The sequence below is a fragment of the Lotus japonicus genome, chromosome 2 (genome assembly GCF_012489685.1).
Source record: "Lotus japonicus ecotype B-129 chromosome 2, LjGifu_v1.2".
NCBI lineage: Eukaryota > Viridiplantae > Streptophyta > Magnoliopsida > Fabales > Fabaceae > Lotus > Lotus japonicus.
The window spans coordinates 58,513,435-58,531,490 of record NC_080042.1 but is presented as its reverse complement, the minus strand read 5'-3'; the positions used below and the strand labels follow the sequence as shown (position 1 = coordinate 58,531,490).

Sequence of the window (18,056 nt, the reverse complement as noted above, 5' to 3'; positions counted from 1 at the left end):
CAAGACTTTGAATATATCGTTTAAAGTCTGACATTCTAGTTAGTTAATTTAAAGGTTCAAAGACACCGACGCATCATTTCAATTTTCAGACACATATGGTGCTGCCTCATACCAAACGACAACCAGCTAAGTTTTTACGTTAACAAGCAGAGCTAGGTTAATTTAACGCGTATGCATTCAATTGATACCTAAGCTTTTGATTTCCCACTCAAGAAAAAAACAACCTCTTGTTCGGATTGGTTTAAAAAGTGAAGAGACACAATAGTATCTTAGCCTGTTTAAGGAACATTTCATCTCAGTTAAGGAGAAACAGACAATCTCATTCTCGAAAAAACACAATAGCTATCAAGATTTACTTTACTCCTAAAATTACTTCATCACTCTAAATGACTCATATTCTATCATCCTAATGACTTAATTACAATAAAACAAACTTTAAAAAAAAGGTAGAACGAAGAGGTTGGGCAATGACATGGTGGAGAGATCAACTGAGGCCTAGTCCTAAATAAGAGCGTCATGGGATCTCCATGAAGATAATTTCCCAGCAATTAAAATTTTAATAAACATATAGTAATTCAAACTCTCAACCTATAAGAATGTGAAAGTTAAACGCGCAATGAATAGTTACTCGATCCAGATTGTCATAAAACCAACTTATTATTGAACTTTACATAAAGTTCTATAAAAGGATTATTTGATAGAAGGAAATAAAATACCGGATAAACATGAATACATCAAGGTAGACCATTGTTTGATGCGTCCAACAGACAGCTGGCTGGTCCACTGTGACCGATCCATCCTCACTAACCTCCACTCATTGCTCCATCCATCGATATATTTGATGAGTGACGCTCTTCCTAAGTTGCAATATTATGTCTTTTACTTTTGTCATGTGTGAAAATAGTTGTAAGCTATAAGGCCACCGCCAAGCTTTGATTTTCTTCTTTTCTTTCTTTCTATCTAATCTAACTTCTGCTTTTCTGAAATTGCTTAGTGCACTCACTATGGCCTACACTATAAATCATTAGCTTGCAACTTCAATATTTCTTGGATCAAACACATACATATATCAATATATACATTTAGTCACATACATTGATTTATTAATTTTACTCTATAGTCTATATGGCACTGCCATATTCATTCTCAATTTGGAGGCAGAGGTTAACCATGGTGGCAGGACTTGTTTTGTGCCTCCTTGTGCTCTTGAACAATGCAACCTCTTCATCTGCTCGTTTGTTGTTGAACAGAACCAGAGAAATTCATTTGCATAGGAGGAACCTGGTTGACAATGGACTTGGATTGACACCCCCAATGGGGTAAGAGATCTCTTTTTCTTTCCATTTCCTATTATGTGATAATCCTGTTTTCTCTGTTCTTCATTACCCGTGTTCCAGAGTTTTTTCATTTAATCAGCATACTCAAATAGTTGAATCATGACCAGAATTGAATGATATGTTGCTAGCTGTATCTGATTCATAAACTGGTGTATAATGTCAAAGAGAGTCTCATTGAAGAAGTATAACCTCTAGTAATCTCTAGTTAATTTTGGCAATCACCATTCTCTAGCTGTATTCTCGTCAATCATATTAAATATTACTTTTGCTTTAAAAAAAGATAGATATGTCCTAACTAATTCCTAAATGTACTAATTGCATCACTGAATTCCATAGTCTGCAATCACTGTGAACATTTTGGGAATGAGGGGAAGCCATTAAGGATAGGTAGTAAACTCAAAAGGGTATATTGTAATATTAGAGATAATCTTATTAAATCAGAACATCTATATTTTAATAGGGTTAATTCTCCTAACAAATTCTTTTATACATAATACTCTAACTCAAAATCTTAGCTAAAGGAAATCAGGTATTTTATGAAATGGGAAATTAATGATAATTTACTAATAGAAACATTAAAATGTTGCAAAGAAGAGTGCTTTAGACACCCACTTTTTTTTTTATTATGGCATATGCATGCACTTGAATTGAACCCATGTGAGAATTGTTTTCCAACAACAATATACTTACTAATATTTCAAGTTTTTGACACTCATTTTAACACTTTTTTTTAACACTTTATTATGCATTCGTCAAAATTTATGTAAGTTCTACTAAATTTAAAATGAAAACTCAAATTTTTAATCGATTCAATATAAAACTTATCATTGAGAAACTGCTAAGAAAAGAGTGTTACTAGAGTTTTTTTTATGCTTGAAATCCATGTGTGATTCGTTCACACAAATCTAAGAAAAACACTCGTTAATTATCACCGTCAACTCCTCAAGGTCCACTAATACATCCAATTTACTTGGTTATGAGTGGCACGAAATGATGGGAGTGATTCCATGGAAGCTCAATATGGTGGTGGCATTTGTCTTGTTCAACACTACTACAATTTATTAAGTTGCAATTAAGACTCTTGTTTTGTGGTTTGTGGGTTTTTCGTTTCTTGTTGGACTCAACCACCGCCGATGAAAAAGACCCTCCAAGACTTTATTTCACACAAAATATTAAGGTTCACACTAGTAGGAGATATAAAAATATCTAAACCACTTACTCGGCCATTATCTATTTCTTGTTATTTTTAAGTAAAATTAATACATGGTCTACTATATATATTTTCAAAAATATTTTTAAAGATTTGTTTTGAAACTCAATATATTTTTAAATATTTTTTAAGATGTAAGACGGGTGATTAGTTCAAGCAGTACATGTTTGATTTCCCTTAAATAAAATTTTAGATTTGAGTTTAGTGGATGTAAAAAAACCTAACTAACAAGGTTAGCTCTATCATAATGTGGATGTTTCCGACTTAAACAAACATTGCACATAAAAAAATTATAGTGTCATAAAATAAAGGGTATTTTCCGAAGTATAAAAAAAGGTAAAAGAAAAAGAAAAATAATTACAATCACATAATTGAAGTACTTTGTGTTTTCTTCTTTATCAATAGATAAATACAAACAAAAGAAATACAAGGAATAAAATAACCCTCCCTAGGTTCTTGAGTTGTCTCCATCATCACTTATTGCATTCCCCGATCAAGAATCTACCTTGTATTATAACAATCATTAGAAATATACTACTTATTTATATTACTCTTTTTATAAATCATTTTGAACTAATTCATATAGAATAAAAAATTTCTCAAAACAATTTTTTGGTATCTAGATACCAATAGGATTTGAACACAGGATTTGAGAAATTTTAATCTATCAAAGTACAATTTAGACTATATAAACAAATATGTTAATTTTCTTAAATTACTACTTATTAAAAAATAAGAAATTGATTGTGATTTTTTAAATGAAATTATGTTGGCTAAAGCCAAAGAAACAAAACAAAAAGAGAAAGACAACTACATGCCTCTACATAAATTACGGAGGCACTAATCGATATAAACAAAGTTCTACAAAAAGAATTAAGTGAATCAAACATCTTTGTCTGATGACTATGCAGACTCAGTTCGCACTTTGTTGAAACCCCAACAAATTTGTAGTCCGATTTAGTCCATAATTTTTATAACAATTTTATGATGTTTGTTTGATAAATTATTAAAAATATAGTGAGAACTTTATCATTTATATTCGACCTAACTGTTGTAAAGTCTAAATGTCTTTTTAAAAGTGTATCTCATAACAATTAAAAATAACAATTTTTACCGACTACCACCGGCACTCATGTTACATACTTTATATAGCAGGTTTATAAGTAATGTGAACATTTGAATAGTTACGTCTTGCATTTTTTTTTCTCCATCATTCATTGTTGTTCTGTGTCACTTTTTTCTGTACATCATGTGATTTTATTTTTTTAGTCTTGAGGCATCTTTTGTCATATATTGTACATATCTCTTAAGTCTTATCCCAAAGAACAAATAAGCGAGATAAATTGTTTTACGAATTTGCATTTTTTATATTAAAAAATTGAGAATTAAATATGATACTTTCTCCATTGTATTATATAGGAATATCTTGGTCAATTGTGTTGAGTGTGCTTGTATTTCTTCTTTCTGGGTTAAAATATGCGTGTTTAATATAAAGCCTATATATATATATATATATATATATATATATATATTAGTTTGGCCATTTATTTAAAAGTTTTGACTAGTATGATGCAAAATGTCTTTTTTTTTTGTCTATGTGCAAAGAGTTTCTTTTTAGAAACCATAGAAATAGGTTTGGGCTTGAACTTGTACAGAAGTCCTAACAATTTGTAGTCAAATTGTTGAAATTTGACTTCATATATAACTTTTTTTTTTTTTACTTTATAACTTCGATATCATTGAAATTGATATTTTTGATTTGTAAGGTTTTAAATTTTTGCAGCAATGAAATTACTTTTTTAAAGTAAGAGTATGTCTAATTTCTTGCGGATATATGAAGGTAAATGTTCAATATTGACCAATTTTAATGATTAAAAACAGATGGAATAGCTGGAACCATTTTGAATGTGATATCAACGAAGACTTAATTCGAGAAACAGGTAGCTTACAAAGAATGCATGAATTTCAATTCACTGAATTATTCTTATAATTGTGAATAAATAATCTATGCTCTGTTTTTCTTATATTTCTTCATTATTACAGCTGATGCTATGGTGTCAACTGGCCTTGCTGCTCAAGGGTACCAATATATCAATTTAGGTAGCAAAACAATTTGATTTTTTAATTGCTGTCATTACTAAAGCTATGGGCATTTATTCATAAAGAAATTGTATTAATGTGATATTTTTTTATACAAATTTTTAGATGATTGTTGGGGCGAACTTAATCGAGACTCAGAGGTAAAATTATTATATTTAGTAAATTAAATAAAAAAAACTGTTATGCTAATGGAATTATTTTATGTAATTTATTTTAACCCGAAATTTGCATGGCTTAAGTTTAAATTTAGAGATCTCTTGTTGATTAAACGATTTTATTGTTACTATAATATATAGTTTGCTTTGACTTTTAAATTTAGAGTTATATTTGACAACTTAAAATGGTGGCAGGGCAATTTGGTTGCTAAAGCTTCAACATTCCCTTCAGGAATTAAGGCTCTAGCTGATTATGTACATAACAAAGGATTAAAGTTAGGGATTTATTCTGATGCTGGGTATCACATACTAAACTTAACCTTTGACTCTTATATGTCCCTGATTAATCAGCCATTTTTTATCACTAATAATTTCTTTGCAGAACTCAAACATGCAGTAAAAGAATGCCTGGATCACTAGGACATGAAGAGCAAGATGCAAAAACCTTTGCTTCATGGGTAAGATGCATTAATTTGAAAGCTATTTTGCATTTACATGAACTTATATCCTATATGATTTCAATTAACATCTGTTTTAAATGTTATCATAGGGAATTGACTACTTGAAGTATGATAATTGTGAGAACAAAAATATAAACCCCAAAATAAGGTAATGAGGATTTCAAAAGCATGCAAATCTTTTACCAGCATTTTTGGATTAACTTATTTTTTTCTGAAAATCAATTATGACACCTAGAAGCTTCTCACATAAGCTTCTTCTCAAAATTGATTTTACTGTTATAATCAATTGTAGAAGGATTTCCAAACTTGATGTATCATATATCATTCCATTCATTCGTGCTTTTAAAACCAGGAATTCATACATTTTGTAAACCAGGTACCCACCAATGAGTGAAGCTTTATTAAACTCTGGAAGGCGAATCTTTTTCTCTTTGTGTGAATGGTGAGTGGAATTGTTGATCATGTTTCTCATATAAACTTCACTAATTCATAGTATTTGTATTTCTAATTAGCACATCATCAACAACATTCCTCTTAAAATGCCTGAGATTGCAACTTTTTTTTATGATTACTTGCTTTCTCGAATGCAGGGGATTAGAAGATCCAGCAACTTGGGCCAGAAGTGTGGGAAATAGCTGGAGAACAACAGGAGATATTGAAGATAAATGGGATAGGTGAGAATGAATGATATGATTTATACACTTATTTATCTTCAATATCAATACACCATGCTCTTAATTCAAGCAATTTCACTATCTTGCATGCACTACACTTACGTTGGAATTGCAAGAGCAATTATTTATGCAGAAAAAATAAACCTGGACCATGCTTGCATCACACTCATGCTCTATTGAACACTTGACATAGACACTTTTCTCCTCTAAAGAGATTTATTTTGAATCAACATGATAGTGGAATCATTAAAAGTATCACTGCTGAGGAATTCATTTTGTTACACTTGCATTATTCTGTTTTGACTCTTCATTTTCACATGGGAACCTTATCATACTTTCTCCACAGTATGATATCTAGAGCAGATCTAAATGACAAATGGGCTTCTTATGCAGGACCTGGAGGATGGAATGGTAATCTTTCTCACCCTTTACTAGTTATCTTGGATTCTTGGACACATTTATCAAAATATCATCATCAGATTACCCAATACTCAATTTATTCCTTTACCAAAATAAGTAAATACATAAGCAAATATGTCACATACAATTCCTATTTACTTTATCATATTGAAGAAATTAGAGTTCACATTCACATTTTTTGGTGTAGATCCTGACATGCTTGAAGTTGGAAATGGAGGCATGACAACAGAAGAATATCGTGCTCATTTCAGCATATGGGCGTTAGCTAAGGTAACTTGAACCAAAATTTTCGTACTTTTCTGTTTAGACTTTGCTATATTCCATAATAATGTCCACCAGGGAAAATGTATTATGCATATTAACTATCAGATGTTGATCTTATTGGCTCGAGCATGATTTCTTTCTATGTAGGATACATGTCTCAGATTAATAAAAAATATTAACTACTTTTCTTTTGTATGTATAGGCTCCCTTATTGATTGGTTGCGACATTCGATCACTGGATCACGCCACAATGGAGCTGCTAAGCAACAGTGAAGTTATTGCAGTAAACCAAGGTAGAGAAACACACTAAAACCCTTCTATCTTTCCTTAACAGTAAATGCTTTTTTTCAAACTAATAGGCTTGTGGAAATGCAGACAAACTAGGAGTTCAAGGAAAGAAGGTGAAAAGTGAGAGTGATTTGGAGGTAATTCCGTTTCCCCTATTAGTTTCCTTGTGTTCTTAACCAGAAAAAACACGTAAAGGAGTGAAAATTTAACACATTATGTAAAACTAACAATAGCTTATTGGAGAGGGGCATTAAGAATTTTCAGAGGGAGAAAATACATTATTTGAGTACTATTCTATTAAGAAAACTATTTCTCTTTAAGAGACAACTGCCTCATTGTGATTGTACCTAGTTCCATCTCTTGCTTGGGTTAGTGTTTCTTTTTTCAGTAAAATTTGGATGAGGTTCTCAGCACATTCGCTTACTACTTCATACTTTCAAATAACTGCAAAACTATCATAATGGCACCAACTTTGTTTTCAAGTACAATTTTCTTATATTAACACATACAAATGAAGTAGATCCTAGTAGATGCTTTTTTGAAGATGAAACCTCATAAATTTTTTATGTCATTTTTTAAAAAATTTCTCATAGAAAGTAAATATTGCAGGTTTGGGCAGGACCTCTCAGTAATAATAGGCTAGCAGTGATCTTATGGAATAGAAGTTCATCGAAAGCAACAGTAACTGCATCCTGGTCTGACATAGGCCTAGAATCAGGAACTTCAGTTGATGCAAGAGATTTATGGGAGGTGAGATACTCAGAGCCCGATTGGATACAGACTTCTTTGATTTTATTGAAGCTTTTATCTATTAGAAAAAGCACTAGATAGAATCCAAATGGTTTGATAGTTTGAATACATATTTTGTCCTTATGGTATTTTGTTGAGTTTTTGAATATTTTTTATTGAATTTTGCAGCACTCTACAAAATCATCAATTTCTGGAGAAATGTCTGCAGAATTAGACTCACACGCTTGTAAGATGTATGTGCTGACTCCAAACTAAGTTCTCAATTTCTTGAGGCAGAAAAGGAGGTAAATAGCACAAGTCAGGACTCAAAGTATAGGAAATGAATTGGCAATGCAATCACTGAAGTTCCAAAGATGGAAAAATAAACCATAGGAAGTATAGAACCAACTGAATAAGCTGCATTTCTGATGAGGTTTCCAATTAAATGTATTTGTTAAGGTCTACGTGCTTTTAAGACAATAAGCCTTTCAAATATCTGTTTTCTGTTAACAAAGGCAGATACTGAGAGGAGATTAACTGCATATGATATTTTGTACACATTTATATTTGACTTTTTAAATTTATCTATCCTACTAGAACTAGTAATTCACTTCATTATCCTTAGTTGTAGCCTGCGATTTACTTGAACAAAATTGTAGCCTGTAAGTACTTTTGGTAATTGACTCGTAATAGTGTAAATTAATTTTGAATGGACCTTTTTATATGCGTTGTGGTCAAAATTGGATCTTGGATATGGGTGACCATGAGGAGGAGTTGGGGAGAAGAGAGTTTGAGGGGAGGAGAAAATCTAATTTTATAGGCCACTTAAGTGTTTGGTCCCTATAAAATTGGAAAATTTTGGTTTTAGTCATTCAACTGGCACGCCACTCATCACGTCATCTTCCAAGTGACGTGGAGGACAAAGCCGGTGTACCACGCAAACACTCATCAGACATGAAAGCACTTCGACTAAGCTCAATCTCATACAAGGACCAAAATCAATATTTTCTCTTACCCTAAAGACTAAAATGCAACGTCGCTACGAGAGAGAAGAGACCAAACCCAAAAGCACTATATTTTTTTTTTGAAAGATGAAGGAATGTCTATTAATATCCACAAAAAACCCCTAAGGACAGCACCCTTAGGGAGAAAAGATAACCAAAAAAAAAACGAGTTATCTCAACGATCAAAAGAGAACCTAACTAGGCCGAAAAAAGGAACAATACCGGGTTAAAAACCAAACCGGACAGCAATGGAAAAACCAACAACACACCCAAAGAAAGCCCAAAATATAGCCCGGAAACTACACAAATCAAGCCTTGAAATGATCCTCGTATACCTTTTCCAAACCTCGAATAGCCTCTAGGTCGTTTCCCTCAAACTCAAGCCCCAAGACTTTGCCGAGAAGCCACGTCTTTTTCGACCACGTGAAGTAAGGGCCACCGCTCGCCGGAAGAGATGCCGACGCTGCCAAGAGAGAAAAGCCCTCAACATCATCCCGCACCTCCACGCAAGCCAGAGGCCGAGCAGCACTCACGTAGGAAGGGGGAATATTTTTGGGACGACCACGCCGACGGGGCTGCAGAGCAGGCTCCACAGCAGACAAGCCCTCACACAGAGCCAGCGCCCTCCGCCCCCTTTAAGGAAGGATAAAAAAAAACATAAACTTAAAAATGTTGGTTCTGTTTTAAACAACCGTCATGCCCCCTACTTAGTGACCAATAGAAATGTGCCTAGGATATTAGGTTGCCATGTTATCATTTTGACCGGTAAGTTTTTCAAATTAAAATGATGTGGCACGGTTTAACACTTGGCATTCGTTAATTCAACACTTATGGAACAACATTATCAATGCTTAAATATGTTTTTCATCTATGTAAATTTGATACATTTTTGTCCTAGCCTAAATATTTTACCATTTTTCCTCTATGAAAATGAAAAATATAAAAGTAAAGCGTTTTTTTAGGTATCTCACAGTCATGACAATAATCTCTCGAAACTCAGAAATCACTGTGAAAAACATATTTACAGCGTGATAATATATGTTACCGCAATATTGAGCCATTGTGGTTGCTTGAAGCCGCCAAAAACGGGATTTGGGTTTGGCGCCCCACCCTTTAGGCTACGCGCCCCAGCCTTTTTTTTTATCCCAAAAGTACCCATCGGTAAATGATTTACCGATATCAAAATACGAATCGGTAAATCATTAACCGTTATTGTTCCTCAGTATGAACACCTTCACACCATTACCCAGAACACGAAGAACAATATCGGTTAATCATTAACCGATTCTTATTTTAATATCGGTAAATCATTTACCATTTGCATTTCTGCCAGTTTGATCACCTTTTCGCCATTACTCCTCCCTCCACCAACCCCTCCACCATTACTCCTCCATCAACAACCCCTCACCAGCCCCCCATAACTCGCCCACACAACCTTATGCTACCATTACTCCACTCCTCCCCCACATTTCACCTTCCCACCACCACCACCATCTCCACATTTCCACCACCACCACCACCAACACCACCACCACCAAGGGAAAGCTTTAAACTTCTGGTAAGTGTTGTTAGCTTTTGGTACTTTATTTATAGTTAGTTTAAGTAGTTAGTTGTTAGTTTAAGTAGTTAGTTAAGTTAGTTAAGTTGGAAATTTAGGCTGCTGTTCGTGAACTATATCGGGAAATGATTTGCCGTTATTGTGTCGGATTATGATATTCCGTTATAGGATCGGATTTTGATTTTCCGTTACTGTGTCGGATATTGATTTACCGTTTGGCTTCCAGGGATGACAGATTCCTTTTTTTTTGGTGAATCACAATTGATACATGTTGCTGGATTGGAAAATGATAATCCAGAGGAGCAACCATCACCAGTTGAACCTCCGATTATATCTATAGATGCCTCTCATTTGTATCAGACTGATCAGGTACTCATTGCACAAATTTTTGCATGTTTTGTTTATGCTTTGTTTATGCCTTGTTTTATGCCTTATGCCTTGTTTTTCCTGAAACAGCGTTTCCCTTTGAAAGATGATCTTATGAAATGGGTTCGCGACATTTCTATGGCAAATAATTTTGTTTTGGTGACAACAAAGTCTGATAGTGGTGCGAAGGGAAGAAAAGAGTATGTCATTCTGGGGTGTGAGAAGCATAGTGTGTATATTCCCTACAGAGATCCTGATCTTGTTGAAGGAACGTCAACACAAAAGACAGGTTGTCCTTTTAGGCTAAAAGGACGACGTACGAAAGATGGTAAAGGATGGTGGTTGAAGGTGATGGAGGGTAGACACGTCCATCTCGCAGCTGAGTCACTACTTGGCCACAATTACGCTGGTCGACTGAATAGTGAGGAGAAGGAGGACGTGATAAATCAGGCTAAGACTTGGGTTCCACCTAGAAAGATGTTGGCGTCCTTGAAAGAAAAAGATCCTTCAAACTTGACTACCATCCAACAAATTTATGGTGTTTGCAAGCGGTTCAGACAATCCGTTCGTGGGTCACTGATAGAGATGCAATACTTGCTGAAGAAGTTGGACGGTGAGAAGTATGTTCACTTCGAAAGAAATGAACCCGGATCGGAAGTGATTAGAGATATATTTTGGGCTCATCCGAATGCCGTCAAACTTTTCAACACATTCCCATATGTAGTGATCATGGATTGCACATACAAGACCAGCAAATACAATCTACCCTTGCTAGAGATTGTTGGCCTGACCTCCACGGATAAAACATACTCAATAGCATTCTGCTACATTGGTAGTGAGGGCACAGAGGACTACATTTGGGCATTGGAGTGTATGAAGTCTCTAATTTCCGACCAATCCAGGTTGCCTAAAGTGATTGTGACGGACAGAGATCTTGCCTTATTGAGTGCTGCTTCACAAAGCCTTCCCACCACTACCCATTTACTATGCTTGTGGCACATCAACAAGTGTGTTTTGGCAAAGTGCAAAGAGTATGTTGGCACGGATGATTTTGCTCAAGAGGTTATGGACAAGTGGGCCGAATTGGTAGATGCTCCAATAGTTCCAGAATTTGAAGCTCATTGGATTGAATTGTTTAACATGTGCAAGCTTAAACACAAGTTGAAATTTGCCACTTATTGTTCTACTACATGGTTGGTCCACAAGCAGAAATTTGCCAAGGCATGGACAAATCATGTGATGCATTTTGGAACAACAACAAGTAACAGGTACAAAAATTATGTTATGACTTGTTATATGTATTTCATTTCATAGATTATTACAGTATTAATTCTTACATGCGCGTTGTTGGTTTGCAGGGCTGAAGGTGCACATGCCAGCTTGAAGTTGATGTTGCGGAACAGTAAGGGTGACCTGGCCACATCATGGGATGCGTCGCATAGTTTGACCATCAATCGTCACACTGAGATAGTAGCATCGTTTGAGCGCAGTATGAATAAAATTGATCACCTTTTCAAGACCCCTTTCTACACAAATATTAGGGGATTTGTGTCAAACAAATGCTTGAAACTCATTGATGCTGAACTGACAAGAATGCAGTCCTACGGCGGCAGATGCGATTGTTTATTGAGAGAGACTCATGGACTACCTTGCGGTTGTCAACTTGCAGGTTACCGGTCAACCACTCTCCTGTCAACTACTTCCAATTATTTATATTTGTGATTCAATGTGACATGTTTGTGAACTTACAGATTACGAGAGGATTCCGTACGAGGTCATTCATCCATTCTGGAAGAGCCTAAGTTGGGAGCATGTACCTGTTGTAGATACTGGCAGCTCAGATATTTGCGGACTAAACCATGGAGAGATGCACCCAGAAGTTGAGGCACTGACACGTTATTTCCATTCTTTGGATACTGGAGGGTAGAGTATGGTAAGGAGGAAGCTTCAGGCGATATATTGTCCTGAAAGCAGTACACTATGTACTCCTGAGCTTCGGATAAAGTCCAACCGCACTCCTAAGTTGAAGGAGAGCAAACCACCCAAGGGTCAAGCAATAGGATCCTTGACTCGTGATCCTTCAGCTTTTGAACTTACTGACAGGAAGATTAAAGAGGAAAAGAAGTCTTCACAACCAGTAAAGAGGAAGAATCGTGTGAAGAAGTCTGATACAAGCCATTTCATGTGTAACTTTCCAGCCTTTCTCCATCCATATATTGACACAATTACAGATGTTGAGGATGATGGTAACTGTGGCTATAGATCCATTACTGCATTACTGGGGCATTCCGCCGGTCAGGACGGTTGGCCTTGGGTTAGGGCTTCATTGATAGAAGAACTTGAGACCAATGTGTTAATGTATAATAGGATGTGGGGCACAAATGTTGTTTATGGCTTACATGAACGACTCACTCTTCCTCTTGGTGACCCGGCCACCCCTGACAAATGGTTTCAACTGCCACAGATGGGATACCTTGTTGCCACAAAGTACCAATTGGTTCTCGTATCCTTATCCTCTATGGGTTGTAACACATACTTTCCACTGATAGGAGCCGGTCCACCAGATCCGCATATTGTTATAGCTATTGGACATGTGACAAATCACTGGGTACAGGTATATTTTGACCAAATACACTAATATTTTAGTTGCCTACTAGCTTGTCGATTAATTTTTGTATGTTGAAGTTATCTAATTTTATGGTTATTCTCTAAAATGCAGCTCCAATTAACTCCTGGACATCCTATGCCGCCTGTGGCTCCCCAGTGGGATTGGCATGCTGATCTTGCCTCCAAATACTGGCGCAACCCATATGGTCCACGTTTAGACATGTACGCTGCACAATTCCAAGCTTGGCTTGGTGTTTTTAGTGGTCATGCGGACTATGTGGACATCACCACAGATTGAATGTTCTTGTATTGTGTAATATTAATTTGTAAACTCTCTGTAATTTTAATTTTGTGGCCCTTATCCACAGGTTGTTGTTAATGACAACCATTTAGACATCATCGTAGATTGGCAGGTTCATGCGTGTACTTTTGGTAATGTTAATTTGATGTACGTTGAATAGTATATCTCATTTGTCATTTAATTTCATTATCAATGTCTTGTCATTAACATTTCATTATGAAGGTCTTGTCATTATTATTTTCATTACCCTCCACCACCAACCCTGACATTACTCTCAACCACCAGCCACAACCACACTTCTACCATCCACCAGTACACCATAAATCTTTTGACCATTCTGCTCTGCTATAAATCTCAGTTGTGTCTTGCCTCTTCTTCTTACTCTTCATTCCTCATCTTCCTGTCTATTGTGTCTTGCCTCTTCTTCTTACTCTTCTTTCTAGACAATGGAACAAGACTCAAATCCATTCGTCTGCCATTGCAAACGTCAAAGCAACAATTCTGGCAGCTCTCGTCCTCTCATTCCTGGCCTGGCTGGCGCCATCCAGGCTGCCATGTATGCCCGTAGATCCACCCCTAACACAACACTCATTCCGACCCAGGAAATCGTGAGGCGTGTGCTAGATCACGGATCAACCGAAACCGATCCTGATTTCAACTCACATGCTTGGCTATCAGCTCTGCAAGAGTGGGGAATTGCCACTCCGTTGGGCTCTCTGACAGCGAACGTTGAGAGGGTGGAGAATGTTGTTACTGTTATTAAATCTTGCACTCCCAATGGGTTCGGAGATGCGAAAGATACCCTCAAGGTATGTCTTGTCCTTGCTTTTGTAAGGCCTTGCTTTAGGCCCCCCTTCTCTAACCGTTCTTATTTACTTCCCAAACGATTTCAAAAATGTAGGACCCCACGGGTGCTGTTGATGCTAGCATCCATCGCAAACCCACAGTGAATTTGCGAATGACATAACTGTTGGATCTGTTCTCGTTCTCCAAAAGGTATATCCCCTAGAACCTAAACATGAAACTTGCTTCATTTTTTGGACAACTAAGCATGGTTTGATTAAAGCATGCAATTTACTTGCAGGTTGCTATGTTTGCACCTAGAGGAACTGTTTGTTATCTTAATATAACATTGCCCAACCTAGTGAAGGTATTCCCAAAAGATTGCGGACCCCATGACTTCATCGATATCACAGAGGAATAATTTTGTTTTCCGTGTTAGTTATGTTTAATTTGGTTGTGTAACCGTTTAACTTATTGTCATGGATTATTACATGCTTTGGATTATTTATGTTGTCGTTGTAACTGTTTTTTTCATTATAAGAGTCATAATATTAAGACTAAAAATAGAACACATGTAAATAAAAAGAGGCAAGAGTCATAACATAACATAAAGAGTCCTAACATATACATAACAATGGATCCCACATAACAAAAGTAATAAAATCAATCTCCCCGACCCCGCCCCCTACGACCTCTGGGTCCACGAGCTCTACCGCCACGAACACCCTCTCCAGGATCACCCTCTCCACGAGCTCTACCTCCACGGGCTCCGCCTCCACGGGGTCTGCCTCCACGAGCTCTGCCTCCACGAGCTCTGCCTCCCGCAACTGCGGCTCCTCGAATAGCAGAAAAGGCAACTCCCTGGGTACCAACGAAGGAAGTCCGTCGAAAGAGTTCGAGCGCCCTCTCAGTGAGGATTCGGGGCTGTGTCCCTGGAGCAAGAGCACCTGGAACCTCCAGTGACTGCTCCAACAACTCCACACCCCTACGTATAGCAGACTGCATAAAAATAATATACAAAAAAAATGTCATTAACAAAAATCACAATTGAATGGATAAAAATAATATACAAGTTTAGAATCCAAACTTACCACGGCACTAAGCTCCTCCCTCCTATCCTCAGGGATGATGAACACATGGGACACTCTGCTATACCACCTCATGTAACCCTCCACCGCCTCTCCCGGATATGTAGCAGGGATCCCCTGAGGGCGGAGGTGCGACTCAAACTCAGCATAGGCAGCATCTGCGGTCTCGGCAAGGGACCCCGTCGTCTGGATCTCAGAGGGGTGTCGAGGGATGTCCTGGATGTAGCCAAACTGGCGCATAACCCTCTCCGGTAGATGTCGGCTCACAGACCGGCCGTAAGGTGTCTTGATGTAGCCGGAATAGAGGGCCCTGGGATCCCGCGGTCGAACAGCCCGATGGTCCTCAAATGGGGTCCATGTGATATCATCCAATGTAAGCTCATCCAGCATGACTCGTCTCTCATCGAGTCCGGAATGCGCGATCCGGGACGTGGACCACCGCTGCGCCCTAGGCTGGTCCTGTGTGTAGCCGGGTACCTCCGTCTTGATAATGACGCTGCTGGATATGTACTCATACGCCCATGACAGCAAGAGGGAGGTGAACCCTCCGATCTGGGCCGTCTTCCTGCGAGACGCACGACTAAGCTGCTCGTACAACGATGCCAGCGCAATCGCACCCCACACGTACTCCGACACCCGACCGAGGTCCTCCAGCATCCCGATCCAGTAGACAGTAGTGTGGTAACCCCCACTCTTGCTGGCAAAGAAGGTGGCACCAAGCTGGTTCACCAGCCAGATCCTAGCAGCATCCTCAAAGCGGTGCTCTACAATGAAATGAATTAAGTTAACAGTTATTAATAATACGCTAAAAATAAATACAACTTAATAAAGTAATGATTAAGACATACCATCCAAAGCAGGCGTATACATGGCCTTCATAGTAAGGAACCGAATATTCTGGCCACCCGCCGCCTCAAACTCAACGAAATAATCAGCAACAGATCCTCCCAGGAGCTGGGCGCAGAGCGCTGCACACTCATCTTGCTCCCCCCTGCCCGGAGTGTAGAACCTCGACCCCGTGGGAAGATGGAGAAGAGCCGACACGTCGTCCAGGGTGATAGTCATCTCCCCGAACGGCATGTGGAAGCTACTCGTCTCCTCATGCCATCTCTCAACAAGGGCCAGTATGAGAGGTGGGTCTGTCTCCGGTAACCCGCACCAAGGCAGGTGATACAAACCCGTCTGCTGCAGCAGCTGTCGCACATGTGTATGGGCCTCTGAATCGCTATCACAGGGAAGGTTCCATACCTTCCCCCCAACAGTGGCCACCCTCAGTGTCCGACGGTCATCGTACCGTGGGTCTGTGCGTAGAAGTGCCTGCCATGTCCAAGGAGCCTTGTGGTCGGGATAATGCGCAAGAAGCGACAGATCCTCAGGCCCCCCGGGAAACGGTGCCACCCTCTGGATGAGGTCATCCACACCGCCCTGTGCCACATCCTCTGGCACGACATCAGCAGCATCAATCTCCTCCTGGAGAATAAGAGGCTCCTCCTCCTCACCACTAGCCTCAGAATAAGACTCCTCGCCACTAGGCTCAGAAGAAGAAGACTCGCCAGATGTCTCCTGACGAGGTAACTCAGCCATCGGAGACATCAGAGTAGGATCCAGCTCAGCCGCATCCTGAGAAGCAGACAGAGCCCCGGCCGGAGTAGCTGACGGAGCTGGAGACGGTGCCGAAGCCTCTACCGCCTGAGAGGATGCAATATGGTCGCCGCGCCTAGAAGAGGCATGCAAGCGCTCGTGTCGATCCGCTGGATCCTCACTAGTAGACGCAACCTCTTCCTTCCGCCCTTCATTCTCGCTATCTGTGCAAAACAAACAAATTTAACAATACTTGTCATAATAAGTAAAGCATTTTCACATATGAGCATATCATTTAGCAACTAACGATATCAAAAGGAAAATATAGAGAATTAACAAAAAGGACAACTTGTAAGTTCTAACTCAACCGTCATTTCTATATCAAGACTCTAAAACCTCTAATTATTTTGAAGTACCAAAATAGCAACATTGCATGTGAATGTGATTAACAATTTCTAGCTGTGTTAAGGTCAATTTAAGAACTAATCCACTACCAAGCAACCATCATCACTAGCAAACAAAAACAAGAAACAACTTTCCTAATTACAAAACATGAAGAATATGAAACTCAAATCTATCTTGATCATTTCCAATTCTCAACAAATCAGCAAAGTAATCTTGGAAGTTAAATACAGGCCATGGTTAAATATTGGAAATCAATTTTGGAAGTCTGCACTGTCATATCGGAAATTCATTTTCCATTATCATATCGGAAAATCAATTTCCATTATCATATCGGAAATTGATTTTCCGATATTACAGTGAACCAGAGCAGACCCAGAATGCACCCCACTCGTGCCCATACTCATTTCATGCAATTTCAGGCAACAAAACACAACAAAACCTACCTCTAATCATCAATCAACTACCCTAGTGTTCAATCATTCACCTAATTCAAACTTGAAATGTGAGAATCATTGAAAATCAAAACTGGCATTTTGAATGTAATGGAATGGGTCTTTGAGGGAGCTTTGATGATGATTACAACCGAGCTTTGAGGGAGATTGAAGTGGTGGAACCGAGCTTTGAGAGAGGGTGCGATTTGGGGAGGGAAATTTGGGTTTTGAAATAATAGGTTTCAAAACCCAAACTATCGTGTTTATATGTTTTAAACACGATCGGTAAATGAT

The 18,056-nt window shown here is 38.1% G+C and overlaps 1 protein-coding gene across 1 annotated transcript; it reads left to right on the top strand.

Annotated features, from left to right (window-relative positions):
* The first annotated feature begins 762 nt into the window (after window positions 1–762).
* Window positions 763–8,253, top strand: LOC130738530 (alpha-galactosidase-like). The gene is made up of 15 exons (XM_057590526.1): window positions 763–1,319; window positions 4,429–4,487; window positions 4,591–4,647; window positions 4,753–4,787; window positions 4,998–5,101; window positions 5,185–5,260; window positions 5,353–5,411; window positions 5,640–5,705; window positions 5,854–5,937; window positions 6,284–6,348; window positions 6,545–6,627; window positions 6,824–6,914; window positions 6,997–7,046; window positions 7,519–7,659; window positions 7,828–8,253. Exons 1-15 carry the CDS (start codon window positions 1,126–1,128, stop codon window positions 7,912–7,914), a joined length of 1,251 nt encoding a protein of 416 aa, XP_057446509.1. The 5' UTR covers window positions 763–1,125; the 3' UTR covers window positions 7,915–8,253.
* Window positions 8,254–18,056: the final 9,803 nt, after the last annotated feature.